The 20,938-nt window shown below is 37.5% G+C and overlaps 1 protein-coding gene across 1 annotated transcript; it reads left to right on the plus strand.

The window, feature by feature from the left end:
- Positions 1 to 6,370: 6,370 nt before the first annotated feature.
- On the plus strand, positions 6,371 to 20,250 carry LOC111876781 (transcription factor TRY). The gene is made up of 3 exons (XM_023873356.3): positions 6,371 to 6,523; positions 7,151 to 7,238; positions 19,965 to 20,250. The coding sequence occupies exons 1-3, from the start codon at positions 6,460 to 6,462 to the stop codon at positions 20,077 to 20,079; spliced, it is 267 nt and encodes an 88-aa protein (XP_023729124.1). The 5' UTR covers positions 6,371 to 6,459; the 3' UTR covers positions 20,080 to 20,250.
- The last annotated feature ends 688 nt before the right edge of the window (positions 20,251 to 20,938 follow it).

Below are 20,938 nucleotides of genomic sequence, written 5' to 3' on the forward strand. Positions count from 1 at the left end.
TAGAGTCATTTTTACTTTCATTCAGTACATCAGAAGATATAGGATTTTTTTGAATGAACATGCAAACTTTTCTAAAAAGAACTTTCAACTTACTTTACATCACTAAAATACTTATGAACTCACCAGCTTAAATGTTGATCTACTCTTTCAAAATAACTTGTATTCTCAGGAAACTAATAGACATGTACACATTCACTGGGATTCAGAAGATGAAGTATAGTAGCTTCATGTCTTGTTTTGATATTTACTTTTGGATTCAATCTTTCGTGAATCACTACTTTGTAAACACTTAAATATTAATACAATGGTTGTTTGTTACTATGATTGCTATAATACATGTTTTGTGATACTAAACATGACGTCCTCCACCCTCGAACGTTTCTGCCGTTCTGGTTTGGGGGTATGACAGGTTTGTTGGCTTACAACACAAAGCAGTACCGCCTCAACCTAACTGCACTATGTTGACATATGCAAACAGATAAACAATAACCAAGAATACGGGTAGGTAATCTTACAGATCTACCAATCTAACATGCCACTATAACATACCATCATCTTATATACAAGGATACACAACATAATATAATAGGCTGACATTGGTTCCTTCGACCCATAAGTATAATGAGAAATTCAACTCAGTCTGAAGACAATATAGACCATACACCCAAGATAACGATATCCAGTCTCCTCATGTTAAACACATAATAAAACCTTAATTAATAACTAAGGTAATAACTAACTCACGAAAGGTCTAGTCTTATAGTTAAGCCTCCTTTGGGTAAAAGACCATTTCACCCTTCCAATACTAAGTCCTAATATGGTTAAATAAAAGTCAAATTGGTCAAAAAGTCAATGATTAACCCTCAGTTGACGTAGGCTTAGCATAGCATAACCTACACCCATCATAGAGCTACGCCCAACGTAGAGCCCCTATTTCCCAAACTTCTATAAAGCTCATAATACAGCAAGCCAATCCCTCAAACTTTCAAATATAGACCTTTGTAATGTCTTAATGGATAAAGTTTCCAACTTTACCCATTAAGACACTCCCATCAAGCAAGATCTAAACTTTATGCACTAAAATGACCACAAATGCTAAGATAAATTGCATAGCTGAAAGAACAAGCACTAAAGCACAACTTTCCAAGTCCAACAACTCTCAAGAGTGTTCCATATGGCTCAAAAGGAGATAGAGTTTCCTCAACTCCCAAACCCAAGCTCAAGGGACCAAAAAGTGACAAATATGCCAAATAAATAGATCTATGAAACCAATGAGCAAGATAGAAGGTTTTTACTCACAATGGTCCATAAATGAGGCAACCTTGTTGGATCTATACTTGAACCCTTCTACCAAGCACCTTGCAAACACCTTGATCTTCAAGATTCACCCACTAAAGGAAGAAGATAAGCTTACAAAGGATGCCAAGGCTTAAAACAAGCACGAGGAGGCTAGGATTTCTCAAGGAATGATATATGGTGATGGAGGCTGGTCATGTGAAGGATTCCAAGGACTTAGAGCCTTTAAATAGGGCTCACAACCTCATAATTAGGGTTTAGACAGCAGCAGCTACGCCCTGCATAGCATAACCTACGCCCCACGTATGTCATTAAACTTTTGTCTATAATTCAGCACCTACGCCCAACGTACGACAAATTTTCTAATTTCCAATTCAACTTCAAACAATTATAACTTTTTCATTTCAAATATGTTTTCGACGTTCTCTATATGCACAAAAAGGTATTAACAAGTCCCACAATTCTATCTAGTCGCTTTTGACTAAAAATATATCGAACTAAAATCCTTAATTCATGCAAGAAGCCAGAGATATCACCTTTTTAATTTTACCATTTTGCTTTAAGGCACGAATCGAGGGCTCTAATCACTGGATCCATCATTATCAATCATCCGAAAGGGTCTAAAATCGATTCATTTGAAGCCCAAGACCTTCACTTGATCAAAATCTAGCCAGATGTCCCGAAATTAGAATATCACTAAAACTAGGTGTTACAGACACACACACGCACATATATATATATATATATATATATATATATATATATATATATATATATATATATATATATATATAAGAATAGGTTTGTATATATTCACACGTGATTATATTCATATATGAATATGGTGGTTGATGGCGAAGGTAATGGTGGCGGTGATGAGGGTCGCGACATTAGCGGTGGGGGACGTGTTAGTGACGGTGACGAATACTCATATATTAATAAGTATATACTTCTTCATATATGAATAAATATTTCATATATGAAAAAGTATATTCATATATGAATATATAAGTATATTCATATATGAATAAGTATGAGTCAATTCTCAAGTGATTATTCATATATAAATATGACTATTGGTGGCGGAGGTGGTGGCAGTGGATGTGGCAGCGGTGATTGTAGTGGTGGGGTGGTAAGCGCGAGAATATACTTACCTTTTATATTCTCATATGAATATATAACTACATTTATATATGAATAATTATGTATCTATTCTCTAGTGTTTATTCATATATGAATAAGAGGATTGGCGGTGGAGGTGGTGGTAGTGGCAGTAGCAAGGGTAGTGATGGCAATGGTAGTGGTGTTTGCGGTGACAGAGGTGGTAAACATGACAAAATACTTATCTTTATATTTACATATGAATAATACATCCATTTGTCATACTAGTACGCTGGATGGTTTTGTAGCAAAAAAAATATGTGGCCCAATGGTGGTGGTTTATATTCACATATGAATATCTCATTTGTTCGTCACGCCAGTACGTGAGAGGTTTTTACAACAAAATTATGGTTTAATCATATCCTTTTAATATATATGGACGCGGGAGTGGCTAAATTACCTTAAATAATATTACTTGACAGTACTTTTCCTTTGGGTTACCTTCAAGGATAAGAAGGTTTAATTACATGTAGTTAATACATCTAAAAAAAAATAAGAAAAAATAAAAGAATTCATACACCAAAGGGCTTGTAGCTCAGCGGTATCAGGTGGTGTCCTCCTTCTTTGAGGTTGAGGGTTCAAGTCTCGTCGTGAACATAGGTTGAATATGTGTTGTTAGCTTAGGAGTAGATTAGATTTGTCGGTTAAAAAAAAAAAGAATTCATATTATCATTAAAAAATATATTATGTTGATATTAATGTTAATTTATGGAGAATTAAAATATTATCATTAAAAAAATATATTATGTTGATATTAATGTTAATTTATGGAGAATTAAAAATGAAAAAAAATCAATTTATACAAAAAAAATTCGATAGAAATAACAATCTAATATGGATGATCAACATTTGTTCTTACGCTTTTTATTCATAATTGTTCTTCTTTGAATATATCTTCCTATTCTAATAAAATAATATGTTTATTCTTCTTTTGTCATGTTTCATCCTATTACGTACCCTAACTAATGTCATGCCACTTGTCAACCTATTGATTCTCAATTTTAAATTTTAAATTTCAAAATTTTCATTTTAATTACATTAAAATAATAACATTAGAATAAACATTAAAATAACATTAATACCAATTATAAGGTCACGTATTTATTCTTGTTTGAATATATCTTTCTATTCTAATAAAAGAATAGGTTTATTCTCCTTTTGTCATGTGTCATCCTATTACGTAGCCTAACTAATGTCATGCCACTTGTCAACCTATTAATTCTCAATTTCAAGTTATAAATTTCAAAAATTTTATTTTAATTACATTAAATTAATAACATTAGAATAAACATTAACATAACATTAATACCAATTATAAGGTCACGTATTTATTTAAATCAACGAGTATAATTTTATATAACTAAAAAAATATATCTTAATTAACAATTTAATTAAAATAAATGATTAATAATTTTGATTTTTTTACTATAAAATTTTAATTAGTTTTATAACCGTAGTTCTCACGGGTTATAAACTAGTTATTAATCAACTAATACAATGTTCATGCAACTAGCTACCAAATAATCAAATTAAAGTATCGAATTCCTATTCTAATAAATAAATAGTTTTAATATTCTTTTGTCAAGTGTCACTTTAATATAACTACTCATTAATATTATCTTATGTGTCATATAGATATATTAGGCAACTCATTTCAAAATTTAAATATATATATTTTTTTAATTGACAAAATTGCAAAAATGGTCCTAGTGGTATGCATTTTTTTAAGGTTTAGTCCAAACCTTGACTTTTTTGGTTTGATGGTCATTTTGAGCTTATTTCCTTGCAATTTTGGTCCATGTCCAAATTAAAAAGACTATTATACCCTTAATTAAATTATTTTTCATTTTTTTTCTTTTGCTTTTTAAAATTATTATTATAATTAAACATAAAATTGGGCCCACATCTCTCTCTCTCTCTAACGCATTATATTACCAGAATCAACCCCATATCCCTCATCGTTCTTCACCTACAGGGGATGCTATCTTGTTCATCAATACCATCGTTTTCCACCCCCAACACCTTCAATATGCCGAGAGATCATCACCAGATTAGGAGCTAGAGTTAATGTCGATTTCAACCTCATTGACCACCATAATTTTGGATTTGATTGAGAGCTATGTTTGAAATCGATTAACAAGATAAATGTTATAAAATCACATTCTAAAATAAGAGCTCTACCGGTAAGCTTTCACTTGAAAAAAATCACAATCCAAAACAAGAACATCACTGAACAACTGTCAATGCCAATTTACCTCCTTTTATAGTTTACACATAATCTATGAATTTCTCTCCCTACCAATTTACAATCCAAAGCAAGAACGCATGTGGTGCCACAGCTTGAAAGTCATTTTCTTGCTTATGCTTTGACGATGGTGATTTACTTATTTTTGGTTTGCTGATTTCCCATATTTCAAAATCACCTCGCCTGTAATAAACTCTAATAGAATAATTTGAAACCCAAAATCCCCTCTAATCAGCCTCTACTTACATTACACCTGATGTTGATGTTGATGTTGCTGACGAAGACTAACATTAATGGTGAGGGGTAGTTGTAAAAAGATGAAACATGTAAAGGATAATTGCTACACACCACACCAACCACGCCCATCGATAAACGGCGGCATAGATGACAAACCCCTCGATACGCAGCGACGACAACTATTTAGTTGCAATGGTAAACATATCCAACTTCAATCCATCACCATAATACATAGAGGTACACACAAACCATATAGGCACACACACAAAGGGGTGAGAGACGAACCATATACTTTAATTTTTTTGATATATGCAACTTGAATCAAAGAGAAAAGGGTGGGGGTCTACGATTCAGCAAATTGAAAAATGAAACCCAATATCAGAGCCCCAAAAAATCAGTAAATAGAGAAAAAGGACTAGCAAATTGGACCCAATTTTGATCTAGAAAATCAGAAGTCGAAGAGAGAAAGATGTGTGAAGAAGAGAGAGATGTGGGCCCAATTTTATATTTAATAATAATAATAATTTTAAAAAGTGAAAGAAAATGAAAAATAAATTCATTAAGGGTATAATAGTATTTTTAGTTTGGACAGAAACCAAAATTGCAAGGAAATTAGCTCAAAAAGACCATCAACCCAAAAAAGTCGAGGTTTTGACTAAGCCTCAGAAAAAATGCATACCATATAGACCATTTTTGTAGTTTTGTCTTTTTAATTATATGTTAAATTTGAAGTTATAATAATTTTAAAATTTTGATATATCTATTAATTAATAATTTATTTAAAATGGCTTATTTAAAATAACTGATTAATAATTATAAATTTTTATTATAAAAGTTTAATTAATTTTATAACCGTGGTTCCGACGGGTTATAAACTAATATATATATATATATATATATATATATATATATATATATATATATATATATATATATATATATATATATATACTAGTTTATAACCCGTGGGAACCACGGTTATAAAATTAATCAAACTTTTATACTAAAAACTCAAAATTATTAATCAGTTATTTTAAATAAATTATTAAATTAAAAGATATTTTTATTAGTTATATGAAATTATAATCGTTGATTCAAATAAATATGTAAAATTGATTTTTAATATATATTAGATATTTTTTATTTGTGAATTAATGAAAACAATAATATAAATTTTAAAATTTAAAATAGAGAATAAATACATTGACAAATAGCATCACATTAATGAGGAGGTCTAATAAATTTTAAATGGAGAACTAATAGATTGACAAGTGGCAACACATTAATTAAGAGGTCTAATATGGTGACACATGGCAAAAACACTACTCTTTTATATATATATATATATATATATATATATATATATATATATATATATATATATATATATATATATATATATATATATATATATATATATATATATATATACCAAAGTGGTAGGACATATTATCATAAAAATGCCATAGTCTTGAACATCCTATAAATTCATTGCATCATTCTCTTTCTTCTCCCTCTTGATGGATAAACGTAGGAGGAGGAAGACTGGTCAATCCTCCATGAAGCACAATTCTGAGTTTGAAGGTGAGTTTTAGAAGGAATTAATCTGCTGTTTTTTCAATTCTCATATATATTTAATTGACAGATTAAATCTAATTTCTTTAAGGTGGGTTATTTAACTTATTTTATTGAAGTTATTTTTAAATGCCATAATATATTTAAGTTATATCTGAGTTCCCTTTGTTTTTGTTAAATTAACTTAATTGGGTTGGGATTGAGTTACACACCTGGTTACATCTCTAACTATTGTACATGTCGTTTTGGGTAATGGTTAGTATAACCATTATAATTTTTGAGATTACGAGAATACTAGACATTATAATTTTTCAGATATTATATTTGTAAAATTTGCAACCAAAATGATCATTTGTTAGAAAGCCAACTACACACTATAATATCACACGTATTATGTTATTAAGTATGGTGCTTTTTTCGTTATTCTTATAATTAGAATGACAAATAAAACTGTTAAAAAGTGTGCAAAAGCTTTACAATATTATTTTCTTTTAAATTACCAAACTATATTTTTTATTTACAAGTTTAAGCCAAAAGAATAATTATAAATTACGATCACGTAATTGGTGTTCAAAAGATTCAAATCAAGCACAATATTGGTGATTGATTTTACCATCATACAAGTGAATTTTGCAGAGGTGAGCAGTAGAAAATGGGAGTTCATTAATATGAGCGAACAAGAAGAAGATATCATTTATAGAATGCACAAACTTGTTGGTAACAGGTTAGTTTTTTTTTTTTTTTTTTTTTTCGATATAGAATTATCAATGATAAATTTTTTTCTTAGATATTATGCTAGCCATTCATTTAATAGTATTATTGTGCTTGATGATATATAAGATATATATGGAATCATTGGTCTATTCTCCACATATATCTATATAGAGACCTTATAGAGACACGGAGACTCCAATATATAAAGACATAAATTACTATGTTGAATCGAAATGATACATTAACAAAATACATGAAAACATTAACATTAAATTATTTAGAAGAGCACATTATGCTAAAATTTTATACCCATTGCATTTACATGAAATTATTTGTGCCATGGATTGGGTTTCTTAAAGCTATTGATAACAGGATAGCTTGATTGTGTTTCTTTTTATTGTTGTCATATTTTTAGTGGATATTTATATTGGTGTCACTATAGACAAATCTCATCATACTGTACCCAACTGTTCATTTGTGACTGGTAAATCGAAGATGAATCACATACCGACTTTTCTAATAATTCATAGTAAATGCAATGACTTTGGGCGTATTAGGCAAAACTATTTGCTAGCTAGAAGTTGGATGTTATATTTTTTGACAAAAGTAGTTACTAAATTTTAAAGTTTTAAAACTACTTAAACCAAAACCTAAAAACTCTCAAAAGCTACTTGAAATAGCTTTCGGATTAGAAGTTTTATGTTTAGAAGAAAAACTAAAAACTCATATTGCAGAAAGATTTTATTTTCCAAATTTTGTTTTTCCTAAAATCTAAAAGTTGAGTATAAAACATTAAAAAAAAAAAAAAAAAAAAAAAAAAAAAAAAAAAAACACTTTTTAATAATTCGTTTTAATGGTATGAAATCTAGGAAACCGTCAAAATGTCACTCTTAATTCAAAAGCTTCGTATTGTTTTATTTTACCACTAGTTTATAACCCGTGAGAACTACGGTTATAAAACTAATTAAATTTTTATAGTAAAAACTTAAAATTTTTAATCAATTATTTTAAATAAATTATTAATTAAGAGATATTTTTTAGTTATATAAAATTATAATTGTTGATTTAAATAAATACATGAAATTGTTTCACCTTATAATATATATTTATTTTATTTTATTTTTTATTCTAATGTTATTAATTTGATATAATTAAGTGTGAAATTTAAAATTTGAAATTTGAAATGAAAAATCAGTTATCAATTATTAATTTAATATAATTAGAGTGAAAAAATTAAAATCAAGAATTAATAGGTTGACATGTAACATATAATATTAATGATAATTTCTAATATTGTGATACTTGTCAATAGAATAATAAACTTATTTATTTATTAGAATAGAAAGATTAAACCTACCGTATGGTATTTTATAGAAAAAAGTATAATGTAAAGTTAATTAGCACCTTATATTTATTATTTAGGGAAAATAACGTAAAATTGTAATCAATAACCAAAATTTGCTCTTTAGGCCACTAAAATTTTAATCGTTTATAGTAAGCAAACCAATTTTTTATTTTGGTTCTAAAATATTAGATATTACAATTTTTATCAATTAAAATGACAATGAATACCATTATTGCTTTGCCATGTCTAACTAATAGTATATTATAGTCATTTTTCTCAAACAACGACTTCGACTATATTGATTTTAACTGTAATGACCCAATTTTTACGTCCAAAAATTTCGTTTTTAAAACATAACTTAGAAAACATTAGTAATTAAAACATTGTTTAATTAAACCATTTCACATCGAAAACCAAATTTGAAATCCACAACATTTAAACAACCAAAATATCAGAGTATCAATCCCAGAATAAACTCATAACTGCGGAAGCAAGAGTGTGTGTGATATGCCGCTACTGCGCCAGCTCCTTTCCCCTAGCTGAAGAGGTACCTGAAACAACAACTGAAAAATGTAAGCACAAAGCTTAGTGAGTTCCCCCATCGTACCACATACCATACAACACATATCATACATACTGTCAGGCTATTCTGGGGTGCCTGACTACCCGGTACGGCCATTCTGGGGTGCCGACTACCCGTGCGGCCATTCTGGGGTGCCGTCTACCCGTGCGGCCATTCTGGGGTGCCGTCTACCCGTGTCAAGCTATTCTTGGGTGCTGACTACCCATCGGTCCTAACAACCGATCCTCGGGGACTATTTCACCCCCTACTGCTACTATCACATATATCATAACATAACATATTATCAGACATATCTGGGGTGTCCGATCTACCCTTCGGTCCTAACGACCGAACTTGAGGACTATTCCCCGCCTACTACCACTATCACACATAACATATCATGCCAGCATATAATCATATCATCAAATACTGTCAAACATATCTGGGGTGTCTGACCTACCCTTCGGTACTAACAACCGAACTCTACTACTATCACATATACATATCGTGTCAGCATATAATATATCAGGTAGTAGCAAACCTAGATGATATCACAAATACAATCATCTAACATAGAACTCCTACTGGTGGGCTGGCATTGTGGCCGTAGACCCACCGCTACTGGAAGGTAACTCACCTCGAAGTAGCTGCTGATCTGATCGGGAACTGACTGCCTACTGCTGCTGCTGCTGCTCCGGAAATCCTCCGGCTGCAATTTCCACAACATACTCAATCAATTACTGATAACAGTCCTTTGGGTAAAATGACCATTTTACCCCTGATCATGTCATAAGTCAAGGTCAAAGTCAACTTTCAGTTGACCTGACTCGCCGAGTTGGCTCTCCAACTCGTCGAGTCCCTATCCAATCGATTGTCCTGAATCCCGTCTCTACTCGTCGAGTTAGGCGTTGACTCGACGAGTTCTCCTTCTAAACTGATGTTCAAGTCCTTCATCCTACTCGCCGAGTTCATCTTCATCCGATGAACACTTATGCTGAGACTCGCCGAGTTGTATGAACAACTCGTCGAGTATGTTCTTGATCTAAGAAGATTGCCTTGAACTCGCCGAGTCAGGGCATTGACTCGCCAAGTTCCTTTATGGATGAGTTCGGCTTCCAACTCACTGAGTCACACCCCGTGACTCACTACTCCCACTGAGCAAACACGAAAACAGAAAACTCGGGGACTCGCGACTCGACTCGCCGAGTTAGATGAACGACTTGCCGAGTCGGCCACATGCAACTACTACACACGCGATTCTGCTTGAATCCAGCTTATGCTATCCACAGATCTGGGTTCCTAGAGCATGAATAACACGTAAAGTTTCCAACTTTACGTGTAGATATTCACCAATGAGGGTTTTAGGGCTCAAAATGCACCAAAAGAGTAGATCTAGGGTTTTCATGCAATATGGGTCCATAAAGGCAGTAGATCCAAGCTCCTGGAGCTCAATCCCACCTAGATCTAGAGGTTACTCAGCTTATTACGAATCCTTAAACATACACAAGCTTGGAAATGGCTCAAGAAGGACTTAAATGGAGTTATAAGGAACAATAAGCACGAAATCGGAGGGGACAATCAAGTTTTACCTCAAGGAAAACACTGAGATTGCTCAAAGATGGTTGGCCTCCTCTTCCTCTTCTTGATCCACTCTTCTCCCTTCTCCAAAACTTCAAAACACACTAAGAATGCTTCAAACTCTCAAGGAATAAAGCTTTGAACGAGGGTTAGGGCTCTGAGGGTGAATGGGGGCTGGCTTGGGGCGGAATGAGGGCTTAAATAGGGTGCACACCCCTGAAACTTAGGGTTTTCTCAAACAGCGGTGACTCGCCGAGTCGCCAACTTAAACGTGTCCCGGGTCCCGTCTCTACTCGGCGAGTCGGACCTACAACTCGCCGAGTCCAAGGCTTAAAATGAAAAAGAGCTCAGATGAAATTTATGTACCAGGAACCAGGTGCTACAAATCTCCCCCACTTATTTTAGACTTTGTCCTCGAAGTTTGCTGCTTGCTCTAAAAATAGCTCGGGGTAATGCTCCATCATCTCTTCCACCGGCTCCCAAGTCCACTCTAATCTCTTCCGGTGCTGCCATTACACCTTCACGAGTTCCACTCGCTTGTTCCTCAAATCCTTCGACTTCCTGTCGAGGATTGCGACTGGACGCTCAATGTAATTCAGGCTGTCATCAACCTGTATATCCTCTAACGGCACTATCGCTGAATCGTCCACTAGGCACTTCCGCAGCTGAGAAACATGGAAAGTGTTGTGGATCTGGCTGAGCTCGACCGGCAGGTCCAGCCTATACGCCACCTTGCCCACCCAGGCTACAACCCTGAACGGCCCAATATACCTCGGGCCCAACTTGCCCCGCTTCCTGAATCGAATGACGCCCTTCCAAGGCGACACCTTCAGGAGAACCATTTCCCCAACCTGGAACTCCAGGTCGGATCGGCGCTTGTCGGCGTAACTTTTCTGCCGACTCTGCGCGGTCTGAACTGCTCCGAACTTGCTGAATCCTCTCGGTAGTCTTGAGCACCACTTCGGTGCTCCCCATGACCCTCTGACCAACCTCTCCCCAGCATATCGGGGTCCTGCACTTCCGTACGTACAACATCTCGAATGAAGGGCGGTCGATACTCGCGTGGTAGCTGTTGTTGTACGAGAACTCAGCCAAGGGAAGATAAGTATCCCAGCTACCACCGAAGTCTAGCACGCACGCCCACAACATATCCTCCAGAGTCTGGATGGTCCGCTCGCTCTGACCATCTGTCTGTGGGTGAAAGGCGGTGCTAAAATGCAAACGAGTGCCCAACTCGTCATGAAACCTCTTCCAAAGCCTGGAAGTAAAACGCACATCCCTGTCCGAGATAACCGATACTGGCACCCCGTGTCGCGCCACAATCTCCCTAATATAGATGTTGGCCAATTTCTTGGCCGATATGCTCTCCTGAATCGGAATAAAATGAGCACTCTTGGTCAATCGATCCACGATGACCCAAATCGAATCTACTCCACGTGCGGTCCTGGGAAGCTTCGTGATAAAATCCATCGTGATATCTTCCCATTTCCACAATGGGATGTCCAACGGATGCATCTTGCCATGCAGTCTCTGATGTTCGGCCTTGACCTTCCTGCAGGTCAAGCACCACTCGACGTACCAAGCCACATCCCGCTTCATGCAGGGCCGCCAATAATCTAGACGAAGATCCCTATACATCTTCGTCGCCCCTAGATGAATAGAGAATCAGGATTTATGCGCCTCCTCCATCAAGATCTGGCGCACGCCTCCGTGATATGGCACCCACACCCTACGGTGTAGTGTCAATAGTCCTCGGCTATCATAATCGAAGGAGGAAACCTGACCCACCACACGCTCGCTCTTCCGATGCTTCTCCTTGATAACCTCCTGTTGAGCCTCCCGAATTTGCTCCAACAGGGGAGTCATTACGGACATCCTCATACAAATATCCCTAATCGGCGCCGCCTTGCGGCTAAGCGCATCGGCCACCACGTTGGCCTTCCCCGAGTGGTAGAGGATCTCGCAATCATAATCCTTCACCACGTCCAACCACCGACGCTGCCTCATGTTCAGATTCGCCTGATCCATGAGGTACCTCAAACTCTTGTGGTCCGTGTAGATGGTACATCGAACCCCGTAGAGGTAATGTCGCCAAATCTTGAGGGCAAAAACCACCGCCCCCAACTCCAAATCATGCGTCGGGTAGTTCGCCTCATGAGGCTTGAGCTGCCTCGAAGCGTAGGCAATGACATGCCCCCTCCGCATCAGTACCACGCCCAACCCTAAAATGGACGCGTCACAGTAAACCACAAAATCCTCTACGCCCTCTGGCAGGGCTAAGATTGGCGCCTTGCACAATCTCTATCTCAGCGTCTCAAACGCAGCCTACTACTCGGGTCCCCACTGAAAGACTACAACTTTCTTCGTCAGCCGCGTCAGGGGTACGGCTATCTTGGAGAAATCCTGAATGAATCTCCGATAGTAGCCTGCTAATCCTAGGAAGATCCGAATCTCGGATGGAGACTTAGGAACCTCCCATCTCATCACGGCCTCGACCTTGGCCGGGTCAACTAGAATCCCGTTCTGGTTGACAAGGTGTCCGAGAAATTGCACCTCGCACAACCAAAACTCGCACGTGGAGAACTTGGCATACAAGCTCTCCCTCCTCAGGGTCTCCAAAACCTCTCTCAGATGGTCCTCATGCTCCTCCTGTGTCTTGGAATAAACCAAGATGTCGTCAATGAAAACTATCACAGACCGATCCAGCATCGGTCTGCATACGCGGTTCACGAGGTCCATGAACGCGGCAGGAGCATTGGTGAGCCCAAACGGCATCACCACGAACTCATAATGGCCATAGCGCGTCCGAAACGCGGTCTTCTGCGCATCCTCCTCTCTGACCCTCATATGATGATAACCCGAACGCAAATCGATCTTGGAAAACCAAGACGCTCCCTGAAGCTGGTCAAAGATATCATCAATCCTCAGGAGTGGGTAACGGTCCTTCACCGTTACCTTGTTCAGCTCCTGGTAATCTATACACATCCGATGCGACTCGTCCTTCTTTTTCACGAACAGAATCGGGGCTCCCCAGGGTGAACTACTCGGTCGAATGAATCCCTTGTCTAACAGCTCCTGCAGCTGTGTAGACAACTCCTGCATCTCAGGAGGAGCCAACCGATACGGTGTCTTGGCTATCGGAGCCGCACCAGGAACGAGGTCAATCCTGAACTCCACCTGTCGCTCCGGAGGTATCCCAGGAAGCTCCTCTGGAAAAACATCTGCGAAATCTCGCACCACCGGAACCTCGCTCACCGTCGCCTTACCCGCCTCCCAGGTATCCATCACGTACGCGACATAACCTGCGCATCCCTGCTGGAGGTATCATCTAGCCCTCGCTGCTGAACAGACTGAGGGTCCACACTGTGGCCTCTCGCCATGAATCACTAACTCTCCCCCACCTGGGGTCCTAACTCGTACTAGCTGCTGCGCGCAATCTATCACCGCCCCATTAGGGCTCAACCAATCCATGCCTATAATCACCTTGTTCCCACGCAACGGAATGGGAACCAAGTCTACCAGGTAGCGCTCCTCAAACAAACGCAATACGCAATCCCGAAACACCATCGATGCTCGCACCGATCGGTCATCAGCAATTTCTACCTCTAAAGGGCAATCTAACACGCCCGACGACTCAGGAAACTTCTTTCTAAGCGCAAGGGAAACAAATGATCGGGAGGCACCCGAGTCGAACAACACCTGAACTGGGATGCCGTTCACATGGAACGATCCTAATGCATACATGTACACACAGAGCACATATCAATATCATAACCTCATAAAAATAAAATAGAGGGAAAGAATCATACCCGTCACCACATCGGGTGCGGCGCGTGCTTCCTCTGTAGTCAGCTGAAATGTCCGACTCCTCACCACTGGAGCCTCTGCCTTGCCCTGCCGGCCATCAGTAATCCGCAGGGTCGTTGGTGTTGGTGCCTTCACTGGCATTGTAGCTGTCAACTGGGGACAATTGGCCTTCTTGTGGCCCCTCTGGTTGCAGTGGAAACCCAACAACTCTGATGTCTGTAAGGTGCAGGGGGCGGTACAATCCCTGCTAAAACGCCCCATCTTGCCGCACTTATAGCAGCCTGACGATCCCAGTCTACATGCCCTTTCATGATGTCTGCCGCATTTCCTGCAGCGGCCCGGTCCTGACTGGCCTTTCGGCCTACCATCTGATCCCTTGGGCTTCTTCTCCGAAGCCCCTCCCGTCTGTCCCTCCTCAGACTTCCGTTTCCGAATATGCTCCAAATCTATCTCCCTCTCTCTCGCCCTGGCAATCATAGAGTCCAAGGTGGGGCAAGCTGAAAAACTAACGTGCTCCCGAATGTCAGCTCGGAGCATGTCATGATAGCGGGTCCTCCTCGTGTCCTCATCACCCGCGTACTGGGGCACCAACAGTGCCCTCTCCCGGAACTTGGCAGTGATCTCCGACACAGTCTCCGTCGTCTCTCTCATATCCAAAAACTCCCTGGCCAGCTGCTGAAGCTCGAAAGCCGGCGCAAACTCTGCCCTGAATCTGGTCACAAAGTCCGACTAGGTCATAGCCTCGACCGCTGAGGCTCCCAACGAGTCACCCACTGACTCCCACCAATCTCGAGCTCGGTCTCATAAACACCCTGCTGCATACCTCACCTTCGACCCCTCGGGGCAGAAGCTAGTCAACTGTGCAGACTCGATGTCTGCAATCCATCGCCTGGCAGCAATGGGGTCTTTCACCCCGTGGAAATCCGGCGCACCACTGCCCCTGAAGTCCTTAAAGGACAGCGTGCGAGATCCCGACTGTCCAGATGCCATGTCGCTCCTGAACGCCCTGAGGCGATCCTCCATCATCTCAACTATCCCTTCCTTGATCGACCCGAAGATGATGGGGGTCGACTCAAGGATACCCCTGGTGATCTCTGACGCGATGAACTCGTGTAGTCCCTCATCTACCGGCTCGGAACCTGATCCCGAACTTGACCCCTCTCTTGAACCGCCATCTATCGGCCTCGATCGAAGTACCACCATTCTGCAATACATACATAACAATTGTTAGTGATACTGCTACTTCTTGAGGGATCACAACTACTACAAGTTCCCTGGTCTTATCTCATCCTTCCTTAGTTCGGGTACGGATCCTCTGCTTTCAGTAGTACGGGCCCATACTACCTTCCACATCTATTCGTACCTTCTTCAAGGACTGCCTTGACTTCACCAGACCCCTTTCACTATTGTTGTTCACTGCTATACTCATCCTAGGCTTGCCCTAGGGAAATCTCTGACTCTACTCTACCCAGTCCTCAGCTGCTGCAGGCCTCCTTGTAATGCCAATTAGCCATTACCTGAATACCATCACATGTGATGAGGCTCAAATAATCCTTCGAGTAACAGACTCGTCCCTACAACGGTTGGACTCAAACAAGAGCTGCACAATAGGATCAAATCCAACACTCTAAGATTATTCAACCCTGATCACATGTGACGTGACGTATTCACCTAATGGCTAACTCCCATTATTCAGAGTCCCACAAAGCACGAAGCAAGCAACATTCAAACAAGGGTAACAATCTCAATCAACTCTATCTGCTCATAGGAACTGCACTAGCATACAATGCTAAGTTCATACTATCAGGCATAACCTAATCAGGCTATCCTACTTGCTGTCTACTCAACACTAGCATGCAATTTTTCATACAGCTGAAACATATAAAGCAGGCACATAAGGCATCACTCCTAGATCCTTAGTCCTATTCTAGCACGCCGTTCTACAAAAGCTGGTAAACATAACATAAACTTGTATGGGTACTTTAGGGGATACTTACTTGAGCTCGGCCGGTCGCGCACATCACACCCTTCGTTCTTTCTAAAAACTTTGTTCTCAATTTTTGGAAAACATTTTCTTTTTGGAAAATCTAATAATCCCTCGATTTGAGTTCAGACACCCCCGAAGGTGTGTCCGAATCCCTCAAACCAGGGCTCTGATAACAGTCCTTTGGGTAAAATGACCATTTTACCCCTAATCATGTCATAAGTCAAGGTTAAAGTCAACTTTCAGTTGACCTGACTCGCCGAGTTGGCTCTCCAACTCGTCGAGTCCCTATCCAACCGATTGTCCTGAATCCCATCTCTACTCGTCGAGTTAGGCGTTGACTCGACGAGTTCTCCTTCTAAACTGATGTTCAAGTCCTTCATCCTACTCGCCGAGTTGTATGAACAACTCGCCGAGTTCATCTTCATCCGATGAACACTTATGCTGAGACTCGCCGAGTTGTATGAACAACTCGTCGAGTATGTTCTTGATCTAAGAAGATTGCCTTGAACTCGCCGAGTCAGGGCATTGACTCGCCAAGTTCCTTTATGGATGAGTTCGGCTTCCAACTCACTGAGTCACACCCCGTGACTCACTACTCCCACTCAGCAAACACGAAAACGGAAAACTCGGGGACTCGCGACTCGACTCGCCGAGTTAGATGAACGACTTGTCGAGTCGGCCACATGCAACTACTACACACGCGATTCTTCTTGAATCCAGCTTATGCTATCCACAGATCTGGGTTCCTAGAGCATGAATAACACGTAAAGTTTCCAACTTTACGTGTAGATATTCACCAATGAGGGTTTTAGGGCTCAAAATGCACCAAAAGAGTAGATGTAGGATTTTCATGCAATATGGGTCCATAAAGGCAGTAGATCCAAGCTCCTGGAGCTCAATCCCACCTAGATCTAGAGGTTACTCATCTTATTACGAATCCTTAAACATACACAAGCTTGGAAATGGCTCAAGAAGGACTTAAATGGAGTTCTAAGGAACAATAAGCACGAAATCAGAGGGGAAAATCAAGTTTTACCTCAAGGAAAACACTGAGATTGCTCAAAGATGGCTGGCCTCCTCTTCCTCTTCTTGATCCACTCTTCTCCCTTCTCCAAAACTTCAAAACACACTAAGAATGCTTCAAACTCTCAAGGAATAAAGCTTTGAACGAAGGTTAGGGCTCTGAGGGTGAATGGGGGCTGGCTTGGGGCGGAATGAGGGCTTAAATAGGGTGCACACCCCTGAAACTTAGGGTTTCCTCAAACAGCGGTGACTTGCCGAGTCCAGGATATGGATTCGCCGAGTCGCCAACTTAAACGTGTCCCGGGTCCCGTCTCTACTCGGCGAGTCGGACCTACAACTCGCTGAGTCCAAGGCTTAAAATGAAAAAGAGCTCAAATGAAATTTACGTACCAGGAACCAGGTGCTACATTAACGGATTAAAATGGCAAGGTCAGAAAACAATATGATATTGCTAATGGTTATTGGTTGTGGTTTGAGAAAATAATTACAAGAGGCTTTTAGTTAGATGTGGCAAGGGTAAATGTCTCTTGTCATTTTAATCGGTAAAAATCATAACTGTTGTTATTCTAAAACCAAAATAAAAAGTTAGTTTTGTTTTAAAATAAAAAGTTAGTTTTCTTATTGGATAAAATTAAAAGTTTAGCTACATAAAGAACAAGTTTTGTTTTATTGGTTGCCATTTTAAGTCATTTTCCTTATTATTTAACCATTATTATTATCATATGAATTTCTAACAACTTAACAACATAGTTTTAAAAAACCAATATTTTTGTAAATTAGTTATGAAAGAAAAATGGCTTGTATTTGTACGCATTTCATATCGGTGCGATATTGTATCTTCTGTCTCTATATTTGTTGGAGTCTCCTCTTTCTTCATAAGGGCTCTTTTGTAAATATAATATTGGACTCAACATATATCTTAATGATATCAGAATCGGCGTTCGCACCTCACTATAACACATCATTGTTTGACCTTATTGAGCCTTCATTTTTGAGGAGTATAAATGAATTTCATCTTGGTGTGAAACGGTATCTTATGTCTTCATATATGTTTGAGTATCTCATCTTTTCATAAGAGCTCTTCTAAAAATATAATATTGGACTCAATATATATCTTAGGATATTTAATTAATTGAGAGAGAGAGAGAGAGAGAGAGAGAGAGAGAGAGAGAGAGAGAGAGAGAGAGAGAGAGAGAGAGAGAGAGAGAGAGAGAGAGAGAGAGAGAGAGAGAGAGAGAGAGAGAGAGAGAGAGAGAGAGAGAGAGAGAGAGAGTGTGTGTTATGGAGTTAATGTCGAAATCATTCCATAAATGCTAAAAGACAAGGTGGGGTTTGTTGGTACATATTTGGAATCGAACATGTATGACAAATTGTTTATCACTTGTACATATTATTTCCATTACAAAAAAATTGTGATAATTCAGTGGACCTAGAAAATACCCATTATATATGTCACAAAATTTTGGAAAACGGACTAAACAATGAAAACAAAATAGATTTCTAAATCACATAGTCGAATTGAGTGAGAAATTGGAGTATAAAGAGAGAGTAAGAAAAGAAGGTACAAGAACATTAACTGTTTCGATTATAGTATTTTATTTTTATAAGATAAAAATTTGTAAAAAAATCACAAAAAATACCCTAATCCACGTTTAAAAATATGTATATAATGAAACATGACCAAAATACATATTAGCGATATAAAGAATTCATTCGTAAGACCAAACTATAGTTTTGTAGTTTTTAAAAGTAAACAGTGACTAAAATGTCATAAATATTGAAAGCAGTGGCTAAAATATAATTTTATAAAGTTCAAGGGCTATTTTGTAATTTTTAAAAAAGTTTAATTAAAATGCTTAAATGTTTATAACTGTTATTATATATTCCTCTCACTCACATTAAAAAATCAACCATAAGGGTACACACACCCACTCACTCACACAAGGTACAACCAACAATTAAGGATACGTATTTAATTAGCCATTGTTTATTAGTTATAACTAGTTTATAACCCGTGGAAACCACGGTTACAAAATTAATTAAATTTTTATAGTAAAAACACAAAATTATTAATTAATTATTTTAAATAAATTATTAATTAAGAGTTTTTTTTAATTATATAAATTTTAATCATTGATTTAAATAAATATGTGAAATTATATCATTTGTATTATTTTTATTTTAATTTTTATTCTAATGTTATTAATTTAATGTAATTAAAATGAAAATTTTAATATTTGAAATTTGAAATGGAGTTGAAAAAAGGCATACATTAATTAGAAGACATAATAATGTGACACATGGCAAAAGGAGAATAAAATATGCATTAATTAGGAGGTCTAATAGAATGACACATGTCAAACGGAAAATAAAACTATTCTTTTATTATAATAGGGATAATGGTAATGATTAATTTATATGGTACACATTTCAGGTCGGATTTAATAGCTGGTAGGATTCCGGGACGGAATCCGGAAGAAATAGAGAGATTTTGGTTAATGAGACATAGTGAAGCGTATGAGGATTTAAGGAAAAGAGTCAAATCTTGAGTAATTTTAACCACAATTTACAAGGGATGTATATTGGAACATTGAGATATTTGATGCATAAATCTGATTGTTAGATTTGTTTTTCTACTATGTATAGTATGTAAGTTAGTTCTAGGAAATAGGATCATGTTTGGTGTAATTTATGATGTGAAATCTAATATTCAATTACAACCGAATCCAAAATAAAAAAATCAATGTGTTTTATAAATAAATGAAGCCAATAAAAACAAAGGTGTCAATAATATTTGTAGCGGGTCGGATCGGATTGAACCAATAAAAACCAGCCCGTTTGCAAAAAAAAACATGTTCAATCGTAGAGGTCGAACACCTTAAAAATTAATAAAAACTGGTCTACTTGACCCTTTTGGTCGGTTTATAAAAAAGTCTTAAAATTAATAAAAACTGGTCTATTTGACCCTAAAATTTTAGACCACCAATTTATTCCTATAAATTGGCAACAAATATATTTACTTTTTTATAATAAAAACATTTTTTTATCTTTATAAATGATTTGTTAATAATAATATCCATTAATTTAATGGTAATTTTCAAAAAAGTCTCAATATTTTGGTTACTATGTAATTTTTGGAAAACTCCCAAAATTTTGAGCAAACTAATGAAAAAGAACAGAATACCGACAAAATCTGCGAAACCGGTTGAAAATGGTTTTTTCGAAATTTTAACCGGTATTTTGTGCTTTTCTGTAAATAAAATTTAGTTTGAGATTTTTTAATAAATTTGACTAAATTTTAAGACTTTGAGATTTTCCTTTTTTTTCAAAATAAATAATTACTTTGTAACAAAATTGTCTCTTTTCTTATTTAAATATTCCACTTGCAACGATCATTTTCTACAACCA

This window comes from Lactuca sativa, chromosome 4 (genome assembly GCF_002870075.4).
Source record: "Lactuca sativa cultivar Salinas chromosome 4, Lsat_Salinas_v11, whole genome shotgun sequence".
NCBI lineage: Eukaryota > Viridiplantae > Streptophyta > Magnoliopsida > Asterales > Asteraceae > Lactuca > Lactuca sativa.

Coding starts and splice junctions, on each gene's coding strand:
- LOC111876781 (XM_023873356.3), top strand. CDS start 6,460: ATGGATAAACGTAGGAGGAGGAAGACTGGTCAATCCTCCATGAAGCAC. Junction 6,524..7,150: donor GCACAATTCTGAGTTTGAAG/GTGAGTTTTAGA, acceptor TGAATTTTGCAG/AGGTGAGCAGTAGAAAATGG. Junction 7,239..19,964: donor CACAAACTTGTTGGTAACAG/GTTAGTTTTTTT, acceptor TACACATTTCAG/GTCGGATTTAATAGCTGGTA.